This window comes from Danio aesculapii, chromosome 1, assembly GCF_903798145.1.
Source record: "Danio aesculapii chromosome 1, fDanAes4.1, whole genome shotgun sequence".
Taxonomy (NCBI): domain Eukaryota; kingdom Metazoa; phylum Chordata; class Actinopteri; order Cypriniformes; family Danionidae; genus Danio; species Danio aesculapii.
Window position 1 is genome coordinate 55,709,085 of NC_079435.1, and position 11,963 is coordinate 55,721,047.

At 36.7% G+C, this 11,963-nt stretch overlaps 1 protein-coding gene across 1 annotated transcript in view; it reads left to right on the plus strand.

The window, feature by feature from the left end:
• Window positions 1-8,213, plus strand: part of pard3ba (par-3 family cell polarity regulator beta a) — a 278,096-nt gene extending 269,883 nt beyond the window's left edge. The window contains 1 exon segment of the mRNA XM_056453859.1: window positions 6,290-8,213. Within this exon segment, the coding sequence (XP_056309834.1) occupies window positions 6,290-6,635 (346 nt within the window). The 3' untranslated portion in view covers window positions 6,636-8,213.
• Window positions 8,214-11,963: the final 3,750 nt, after the last annotated feature.

Below are 11,963 nucleotides of genomic sequence, written 5' to 3' on the forward strand. Positions count from 1 at the left end.
TATCTATCCACACATGCATTCATCCAGCGTTTCATCCATCATTCCATCCATCCATCCATCCATCCATCCATCCATCCATCCATCCATCCATCCATCCATCCATCCATCCATCCATCCATCCATCCATCCATCCATCCATCCATCCACCCACCTACCTACCTACCTATATATATATATTGTGCAGTTATGTCTACTGTAACTTGTTTAGTGTGATTTGTATTGTGAGGATATATTTACATGTTTGCACCGAGTAGTGAGATGCACTTAGGCCCAATTCTATTTTGTACCCCTACCCCTTGGCCCTTGAAACAGAGTGTGAAGGGGAATGGCTTCATATTTTACCCCTGAAGAAATGGGACAGCACTACAGCACCTGCACACGTCATCATATCATATCATATCATATCATATCATATCATATCACATCATATCATCACGTCATGGTGATCTCTTGCTTCATATGAGATCTATGATCGCGACTGTTGTAGTTATTCCTGTTGTGTTATTTTTTGGTATTTATCTTCAGGAAATCACTGAAGGCATATATCATGGTATCGTAACAATATATTGTGGCAATAATATCGTAACTGTGCTGTGCATTTACACAGTGGCAATATTCATCTGTAAACACACGAAAACAACATTAACATTATAGCAGACACTGTAAAAAGCTCATTCCCAGTCACTAGACTTTTCTGACAGGGTATTCGAGTGTCATTGAGTGTCAGAATGTTGTGGGACTGCAGTACAGGAGTTATTATTAGGGATTATAGATCGTGAAGTTAAGCTGTTTTTATTTTAGCAGTTTTATTTAAAGCATGACGGTAAAACACGGACGTGGTTATGAGTGTATTATAACATGTGCTTGTTTGTTGTAAAAATTTGCAATAATGACAAAAAAATACTAATTTATAGGATCTCCTGAGCAGCCATGCTGCCGTTGTAGCTGGTGTATTCTGGGAAATTTTCTAATCCTTTTGTTTCGAGTGTGGTCCCTAAAAATCTCCCTTTCAAGGGCTATGTAGCTCTTCCCCTTAGCCCTACACCTTCTAGCTAAAGAGAATTGAGACACCCCTACCCCTTCACGTGAACACACAAAACAAGGGGTAGAGGTAAGGGCTAAGGGGTAGAATTGGGCTTGGGCCTTAATCTCATCACAACTATACAGTATAATGTACATTGTATATGTGTACAGAGTCAATAAAAGACAGTCTATCTAGTCTAATATGCTAGTGGAGTGTATACATACTGTACACTCCAGCATACTGAATGTGTGTATATATAATATATGATCAAAAGTAAATCATATTCTGAATTGTAAATTTGATTCGCTGATCTTTTGTACGCCCAAGTTCATTATTTCCAATGGAGGCACAGCTTGTGTGCGCAAATAGGGATGACTAACCAATCAGCTTCATACTTTGAATGCATTATACACATTTCGGTAATAACGGTGGACTAATTACCTCAGACAAGCACAGCGCACACAAATACTGCAGTGCTTTTATTGATTAAGTGATTTTATCCATTAATAAATCTTGTATCAGAGCTGAGAGAATGGTTGATCGTTGCCTAGCAGACACCATTGGAGCGCGAATGCAGAAAGGAGTTGAAATTGGTAAAGGAAGTGACATGCCTAACGTTTTATACCTTTTTAGATGTGGTATGTGAATGGCCTCTGTAAATAGAGTCACTTTACTTTATATATCTAATTAACAAAGTAGTTCACTGGTAATTTATTTACTCATCCACCACGTCTTCCATACCTGTTTGAGTTTCTTTCATCAGTTGAACACAAATGAAGATATTTTGAACAATGTTAGAAACTAGCAGCTATTGACTTCCACTGTATTTATTGTTTCTACTATGCATGTCAATCCCTGAAGGTTTTCATAAAAGTTTAAAGTCAAATGGTGAGGGAATGTTCATTTTAAGGTGACTTATCCCTTTAAGGATGCATACCCTGAGCTCTAACAAATGTTCATTCCATATTAATTCCACAGTAATCATCTATTAGTCTACTATAAACACAACTCTTCATAGAAGCATTTGTTCTCTCAGTACAGGCGCTCAGAAAGCACAGAATGAAACCTTATTGCTGATATTTGTCTGATGCTTGGCTCTTATCAGTCTCCAGCGTTTAAATGAACACACACACGCACACACAATGTTTAGACTCAAGACTGCAGTATTTCTGTTTCAGTTGTTCTTGGGTGGTCAGAGCTGACAGACACGCTACACACACGCTGTTGACGGATTATAACCACACACACACACACATCTCACAGTACGGTGCACAGTCTGCACACACCCACACACTGTTTGTAACTAACTCTGACAGGTGAAATAGTGAACGGACTACAGTCACGCTTTAGACTGAACTATATTAAACATCAAACGCTGCACGCATGAAGCCTTCACAAATGTGTTCTGCAGCACAGGTTTGACATAAAGGTTGTCGGCTTCTCCCAGCTCGTTTTTTTGGAGGCCATGGCTTGGCTTGATGGATTGCAGAGGGATGCAACATTTGGATAAGTAATGTAGGCCGCAACCCTGAGCATATTAAGAATGCAAATCAATAATGTAGGGTTTTATTCATATATATATATATATATATATATATATATATATATATATATATATATATATATATATATATATATATATATATATATATATATATATATATATATATAGCTTCCATTAGCCTTCAGTCTGCAGATGCCCTCCATTTATTCTTGTAGTTTTGTAAAGACTCCTGCTTCATGCTTTTATTTATTTAGTTCTTTGGTTCTGCTTTATCTTGTTCATATTAATTTTGCATATTAAGATCACATGCAACAAACTCTGATGTTTCTCATTTATTATTTGCAAGTAACATGTATTTTTTTTTTGAAAGCAGTAAAAAGCACAACCTTTTTTTATTTTTTTGGCACAGATCAGCCCTCTTTCAGAATAAATGTATATGTTTAACCTCTTAACTGTCACCATCCTGCCACCGGGACTTTTTTTTGTTTTGTTTTGTTTTACATAGGAAGAGTAATAAATTAAAATACATTATGGGCTCTAGATCTATAAATCTAGGAGCAAAATCTAAAGCTCATGGCGTAAAAGCATTAAGGGCATGTCCGAATCCACTTTTGCTATTTAAAGGACCGAAAATTTCAGTCTGCATCCTACACATGGTCTAACAGGGTTGTGCTTATTCTCTCAATGAGTTATGGGAGCGTTTTGAGCATACTGTGCATTAACCAATCAGAGTCTCATCTCCCATTCCCTTTAAGAGTCAGTAGCGTCACACCATGGTGCTTTTGCTATTTACAAAAAACTGAATGCTTCACTAGCGAGAAAACAGTTAAACAGACCATCTGCAGCATGAGGATAAAGAACGAGCCTCCTCCATTCGGCCTCTTTACTTTCTCTTTACTTTTACTCTATACTTTACTCTTACTTTCGTGGATAAGTAAACAGTGTTGTACGCACTCCACTGAAGACATCCATTAGCCTACATATTTAATTTAGTTTAAGCGCAAAGATTTGTTTCAAAACTATTTATAAATTCAGTTCCAATTTCCGGCAAAGGAATAAATCAACGATAATAATAAAGTGTGTTCAAAAAGTTATATATAAACACAAGTCCAATTCTTTTGCCCTATAGTGATGTAGACGTCTCCAAAACCTGACATGTGGACTAATCTAAACTTGTTTTTATTAAACCAAATATAAATATGCATATAATAAATAATACTGCTAATAATAATAACATTATACAAATGCAGATTGTCATAATACTTTTTGTAATTAATCCTTTAATTATTTTCAAATAATTAGCGCAGTGTATTTCAGCTCTTCAAAATAGCAACGTGCCAACAATGTGCCTTAACACAACTCCTTTTTAGACCAGCATACTCATGAGTCCACAAAGCGGACCAAATGGATTTGCTATTTAAACAAAATGGTACAAAACGAGAAAATTAGGGTTGCGCTGGTCTGAAAATAGCAACAAATCAAGTCAAACACGTCTTGCGGCTTATTGTGCTGGGTTTATGATAGGGCCCTTAGGCCCAATCCCAATTCTACCCCTTAGCCCTTCCCCTTCCTGAAAAATCTCAGTTCAAAGGGGTATCTACCCCTACCCATTAGCCCTACATTTCAAGATAAAGAGAATTCTCTTTATCTTGAAGGTGTAGGGCTAAGGGGTAAGGATAGATACCCCTTCGAACTGAGATTTGTCAGGACCACACTCGAAACCAGGGGGAAAGAAAATTTCCCAGAATACACCAGGTACAATGGCAGCATAGCTGCACCCGAAAGTCAGGAGATCCACAAATTAGTTTTTGTTTTTTTTGTCATTATTGCGAATTTTTACAACAAACAAGCACGTTTTAATACATTCATAACCGCGATAGTGTTTTAACATCATGCTTTTATAAAAAATTGCTAAAATAAAAACCGCTAAATTTCGCTATCTATAATCCCTAATAATAACTCATGTACAGCAGTCACTCGAATGCCCTGTCACTTGAATACCCTGTCAATAATTTCTAGTGGCTGAGAATGACCTTTTTACAGTGTCTGGTATAATGTTAACATTGTTTTTTGTGTGTTTCTTGTGTGAACAGTACAGTTATGATCTTATCACCACATTAGATCCTTTTGATAACATAATATATGCCTTCAGTGATTTCCTGAAGATAAATCCCCAAAAATAACACAACTGGGATAACTTCAGCAGTCGCGATCATAGATCTCATATGAAGCAGGAGATCGTGATGACAAATGATGACGTGTGCAGGTGCTGTAGAGCTGTCCCATTTCTTAGGAGTAAATTTTGAAGGGGTAGGGGTACAAAACAGAATTGGGATTGGCCCTTAATGCCACCCTACATCCCATGGGAACATTTACGGTTACATTTTTAAACCATAATATTGTAGTCTAAACATAAAGCAATCATGACTATATTTGATTTGAAAGCTTCAAATTTCTAGTTTCCTTATATGGTGACAGATTTCTGATAGATATTACTGAGCAACAGTTATTTTTTAATTTGCAACAAGGATAACTCATCCGAGTCGAAAAGCATTACTTTGCTACAGCAATCCACATTTAAAAATTTAGTTTAGATGGTTTTAGAGGCTAAATTCAAATCGACTACCACCAAATTGCCCATACTATGTTTACTTTACAAATGTTGTCAACAAATACAGTTCATATTCCTCAAAACATAGGGGGCGCCCTTGTTTGGTCATCTTTGTAAACTGATTGTCATCTGGTGGCCATTTTTGGTCAAACAAAATCTTACTGAAAGCTACTTTTTTGAGATATCAACTTCAAATTTTTAATAAAAATTGCTTGGATAATTTACTTTGATTTACTGTCAGTTTTAGGCTAAATCGTTTAGCAAAATACACATTTCATGTATTGTAATAACATTATTTTATAATTATTTATGATAAAGGCGCATAACTTTTGTTTTATTTAACTTTTTAAACTTTTTTTTTCCGCTTCAGCTGCAATCTGACATCTGTCGTCTTTAAAATGAGACCAAGCTCAAGTCTATGCAACGAAGCGTTGAAGACTGGCAATCGTTTAAGTTGAACATGTCATTTTTATGCCTGTGTTCTAAACATGGGAGTGACAGTTAAGGGCTTTATTTGCAGGAAGTTGCAGTAAACATTGCATTTGTGAGGTTTGTATGCTGCTTACATTCTTTGATTTTGCAACTGAACAAAGCTGCGTTCCCTGCCGAAGAGCATCTGTTGTGTTTTGGATCTGATCTCTTTCTAGTTCTTCCTGAATCTGAAGCTCTACATGAAGAACTGACCAACAAAAGCAACAGTGATATCCCATTGTGTTCAGTAGTTTTGGTATGATGATATGCTGTTTTTTTTGTTGGGCTTCTTAACTAGCATGACCAGCAGGACGTCTTTGGTAAACGGGCTTCAGAAGACACATGCTGGCTGGCAAATTGTGCTCGGGAGCTGCATGGTTGTGTCGGTTTGCAAGTTAGACTTTGAAAACTGTTATTTACTCACCCTCGTGTTGCTCCAAAGCCATATGCTGTTTGGTTTATGCCACCGAGCCCAATTTTAAAAGCCCTAACTACAGTACATCAGTCAAGACCTGAAAAGACAGGGAAAGAAGTCATTTAAATCCTGACTTGGATTAAATGCTGGATATTTGACTACTACAATTATTTTCAAATCATAAACAGGTTTGTGATAGGTCACTATTTTCTGAAAATCTTTTTTTCATGGTGGTTTATCCTTGGTATCTTTTTTTTTTTCCAGGAAGAAGCCTGTTGACGAATATCCGAACCAGAACTGGTCCAATCAGAGAGACCCTGTCCATTACCCGAACCCCATCTACGACAATCCTCCACGCTCGCCTCGTCTGCCCGTACCCAAACCCACAGAGACCCCGGGCGCTTATTATCCATCATCCCCAGCGCAACAGAGGCCTCCTCTGAGGCAGGACGTCCCTCTGTCATCCAATCAAGGAGCCAGAGAGCCACCGCGATATGAGGCGCTAAACCAGGGCAACTACCGAACGGCCAGCCCTGACCGATACAGCCCATACGCAGATGAACAATATCAAGACCCCCGGCGGAAAAACCCAATGATCGGAGCTGTCTAGAGGAGAAAGAAGATGGTTGGTGCTGAAATGCTGAAGTGCTTGTGTAAAAATGAAGGTAATTTTGTACAATTATGGGACCAATCTAGTTTTTGGAAGATTTACGGTATGAGATAAAGCTAATGATGGTAGCTTGACACAGCCATGGATTACTCCAAAGTGAACAGGGTAAAGATTGTTAAAGATTTGCTCCAAATTCGCATTCTGTATTGCTCAAATCTGGACGTCAAGTTTAAAGGGTCAGTTCACCCATTTTTTAAACACGTGCTGTTCGTTTTCTCAGCATCGGACCATTCAAAATGCACTTTTTTTTCTTCTTCACTAGAACATTAAAGGGGTAGATCATCAAAAAATGAAAAAATACTTGCTATTAACTCTCTCTCAAGTAGTTCCAAACATTTATGAGTTTCTTTCATCTGTTGAACACAAAAAGAAGATATTTTAAAGAAAGGTGAGAACGTGTAACCATTGACTTCTATAGTAGGAAAAACAAGTATATGGAAGTCAATGCTTACAGGTTTCTAGCTAAAATATCTTCTCAAAGAATCTCAAATAGGTTTTGAACAAGTGAAGGAAGAGTAAATGATGACAGAATTTTCCTCTTTTTTTGGTCTGTCGTCTTTGGTAAAGCTAAATATTCTTTTAGCAAAAAGTAAAAGGGTTGGTTCATCCAAAACTGAAAGTTCTGTCATCATTTACTCTTCCTTTACTTGTTCAAAACCTATTTGAGTTTCTTTGAGAAGATATTTTAAAGAAAGCTAGAAACCTGTAAATGTTCACTTCTATAGTAGGAAAAACAAGTATATGGAAGTCAATGGTTACAAGTTTCCACCATTCTTCAAAATATCTTCTCAAAGATACTCAAATAGGTTTGGAACAAGTGAAGGAAAAGTAAATGATGACAGAATTTTCAGATTTGAATGAACTAACCCCTTTTTTTCCTGAAACTGTGGTCTTTGGTGAGCAAAATATTCTTGAAAGTCAGAAAAGCAAACAACTTTGAGAGTCAAACATACAAGAGAAGTAAAGGGGTTAGTTTATCCAAAACTGAAAGTTCTGTCATCATTTACTCTTCCTTCACTTGTTCCAAACCTATTTGAGTTTCTTTGAGAAGATATTTTGAAGAAAGCTAGAAACCTGTAACCATTGATTTCTAGAGTAGGAAAAACAAGTATATGGAAGTCAATGCTTACAGGTTTCCACCTTTCTTCAAAACATCTTCTCAAAGAAATTCAAATAGGTTTGGAATAAGTGAAGAAAGAGTAAATGATGACAGAATTGTCAGTTTTGGATGAACTAATTAGTGAAGCCAAATATTCTTAAAAGGCAGAAAAACAAACAACTTTGAGAGTCAAAAAACAAAACAAGCAAAACAAAATTAATACGCACTGTATGGCTCTGGATGACACATTGATTTCTTATGTAGTAAATTATGTTCAGTTTACAGCACAGACTGATCAGTTAACTTCACATGACCTCAGGAAGGAATAATTTCATGTTGCCTGTATGTACTTTATTTATGACTCTTAAAGTACCTGAAGCAATTGACTTCCATTTTATGAGCTAAAATCTTCCATAATGTCCTTCTGAAGAAAAAAAAAAACATCACTTACATCTTGGATAGTCTGAAGTAAACAAGCTGCTCTTTTTCATTTGTGTGTGAACTGCCCCTTTAAGCTTGAATCATACAGCTGTAAGTGGGATATATAGCGTTTGTATATTTGTATGTACGTTTTTGCACGTATTTAATTCACACAAATGTGTGTATGATAGTCAGCCGTGGCTAGTAGGGTCATTTCTCCCCCCTCATCATTATTTACCGACTATATTTTTAAATATTCTCGTCATTTTACCCTAAATACATTTTCCGAGAGTGTGTTTGTTTATATTTTGGGTGCCTTATGGTGGGAAGATGTTGAAATGTGAAGACATTTACAGTCAGTTTACGTTTTTTTGTTGAACTAAATGTTTTTATTTAGCCTTTTCTGAAACGTTGTCTCCCTGAAACACCTCAATTTTGCTCTAAATCAATCCTAAAGTGTCTTAAATCCGATGTTTTGAGAGTAATACTCTCTTATTAGTCACTTTATTTTTGTTCAGTCCTCCCAAAAAACAACGAATCAGATGAGGTTAAACAAACAACAGATCCCATATCACAGTCTCCAACAACTGTTTTGACTTTATGTCCTCGCGGCTCCTCTTTTATCTCAGGTCGAGGTTTTAACATCTCTGCCGTTTATTTTTCTTTCGTTTCATTTCTTGTTCGCTTTTTTGACGTCTAGGTGCAGTACACTTCTTTTATGTTAAACATTGTTGCATCATTGCTTTGGAAACAAGACTTCCTGATGTCCTTGGTTTATAAAATAATCTGTTTGTTATAATTAGAAGTCCCAATGCCAGTCAAAACAGGATCCCGTGAGAGCCAACTTCAAATATATAAACAATATACAACTGCGCCCACTTTATATTCAGTTTTTGCACGTTTAACTCCTGAACGAAGGGGGTTTTAGTTAAATAGATAGCAAGAAATTAAAGAATACATGACATTTTGTGGATTTCATTTTGATTATTGTTACTTTTTTAACATGCTACTCTTTAAACTTAAAATAATATGTATGGATATTCAGTAGGTGTTCAATCCTGTGTGTGTCTTGTCATTGGAAAATCGATTTTAATTTCTATAATATTTTTATATTGCATTTTGCAGTCAATGTTTATGGAAAATCTGCTTTTTTTATTTTATTTAATCTTTTTATACTTGTTTTACTTCATTAACTGCTGTTTTAGAAGGATTTCTGGTCAGTTTATTAGCTAATTGTAAATTATATTCGTTTTTTCCTTTTTTTGCCAATTTCTATATATATTTTTATGAAAATCAAGATGCTGGTCTGCGTAACTAAAATCAAATAACAAGCATGATGATATTTTATTTCTTCGTTTTTGATACTTTATTCTCTCTATGTGGTTTGCTATTATTTTTCAAGCTGAGCTAATGTTGTATTAAAAGAAAAATAATGTGATTCCACTGCACACGCTATAACCAAAACTCTCATCTCTATATGTAGTAGTAAATAAACTGCCTCCTCAATCATGAATCATTAAATTGTTTGTGACATTTTGGTACTTGTTATGTTAAAATCACAATTTGTACATTTTTGTTTTTAATGAATAAAAAAGGTGTTTTGGTTTATTTCACTTTAAAGGTGCTGTAATTAAGTTTTTGACTCATCTAAAGCATAAACATACCATCATATTCAATTCAATTCAATTCCCCTTTATTTGTATAGCGCTTATACAATGTAGATTGTGTCAAAGCAGCTTCACATAAAAGGTAACAGTAAATAGGAACAGTGTAGTTCAGTTTGTAGTGTTTAAGTTCAGTTCAGTTTAGCTCAGTTCAGTGTGGTTTAATAATCACTACTGAGAGTCCAAATATTGAAGGGCAAATCCAACGATGCGCAGCTCTACAGATCCTGAACCATGCAAGCCAGTGGCGACAGCGGAGAGGGAAAAAAAACTTCACTAATGGCGGAAGTGAAGAAAAAAAACCTTGAGAGAAACCAGGCTCAGTTGGGCACAACCATTTTAATTTCTCCGCTGGCCAAACGTCTTGTGCAGAGCTGCAGTCTCAGTGGCAGAGGCTGGAAGCTGGCCTCAGCGAAGACTCGTCTGAGTAAAAGAGGTTGGTAGCTTTAGCTGACCAGCGGTGCTAGCAGGCTAAAGCTACAAACACCAAGCGGATGCTCGAGAGACAGAACGTTTAAAAGTAGATTTGTTTGTATGAGTGTGTTAAGGGATTGTTCACCCCAAGTAGGAGAGATAAATATTTAGTGAATGAGGAGGTATTTTATGATAAAAATGTAAATTGCGAATCTAAACTCCAAACAAACGCAGCGAAGCTACCGTCCGGTGACAGTGACGTCACTCGAGCATGCTTCATATGTTATGTCATATGTTATGTCATATGTTATATGTCATATGTTATGTCATGTGTCATGTGTCATGTGTCATATGTCATGTGTCATATGTCATGTTATGTCATATGTCATATGTTATGTTATATGTCATATGTTTGCAGACATTTACGAAACATGCTGAACATTCTTGTTTATCTGAAAAACAATGCTAATATATCAATTCAAAGTGTTGGTTAGGACCAATCGGCAACCTCCCGCTCTCCCTCAAGAAGCAAATATGGAAAGTAACTGAAACTGCAATTCATCGAAATTCAGCTTGTCCTGGCTCCAGAATAGAGCAAATTTCTATTGAGCCCACTGTTTAAATGGCCAACTTTACAGCAGAACAAAGGTGTTTACAGCCTGGTACAAAGAACGATTTTGGTTCATACTGCTAATATTACCCTTCATGACAACTGTGAGAGGGTGAATTTTTTATAACTCATTCGTTTCATTTATATTACGTCTGCATAATTAAGGGCGTGGCCACTTGAGGGACAGCTAGGTCTCGCTGGTCATCGTCATGTCACCTCAGCTGATTCCGGCTGATTAGCTGCTGAACTCTGCATATTCATCGTATTTTTGTTTTGTTTTATGTGGCTTTACACAGTCAGTTGTTTTTTGGAAATATTTCCTAAATTATCAGATGATATAGGATGCTGTGTGCACTTAATTGTGCTCACAAACCATTCACATGGCCTGCATTTCCCAGGTGAGTGAAATTTTATACGTATACCATCTCTATAAATGTATTTGTTTTAATTAAGATCATTTATCATTTATAATTTTCTTTAGACCTGTAATCAGGGCCGGCGCGTCCATAGAGGCGACCTAGGCGGCTGCCTAGGGTGGCAAATAGAGAAGGCGAAGTCCGCGACACCTACCTCACCATCCGGGTCCTCAGTTATATCCGCCTATCTGCACTACTGGATCTGACAGATTGATTAGCTGTAGTCTCTAGAACAGTCATCTGAAACGTTGTCATACAGTGTTGTCTGGATTTCATAAATAGCCTTGCATTTACTATATTTATATATAACATAGACTATATTTTAAGTATTTAATAGTAATTCGCACTTTTCTAATGTAGAAAAGCAGTGTTTTTAAAAGTCTAAACACTTTATAGATATAGCGTACAACCAAGCATGTGTAGTCAGAACACAAACGAGTCTCAGGTAATGAAGTATTAAGCGTTTCTCCCAAAGAAAAGCCTGTCTAAGCTAAATGCTAGCAGGCGTCTGTAGCTCCACTGACGCTCCACCTCCTTGCCCTTGATTGGTATCCCCCGGTAGGTGCGATGACGTGCAAACAAAATGGTGACGGTTGGCCACGCCTACTTGTAGCTTCTTTTGCTTTCTTCAGAAAAGCCTATGGG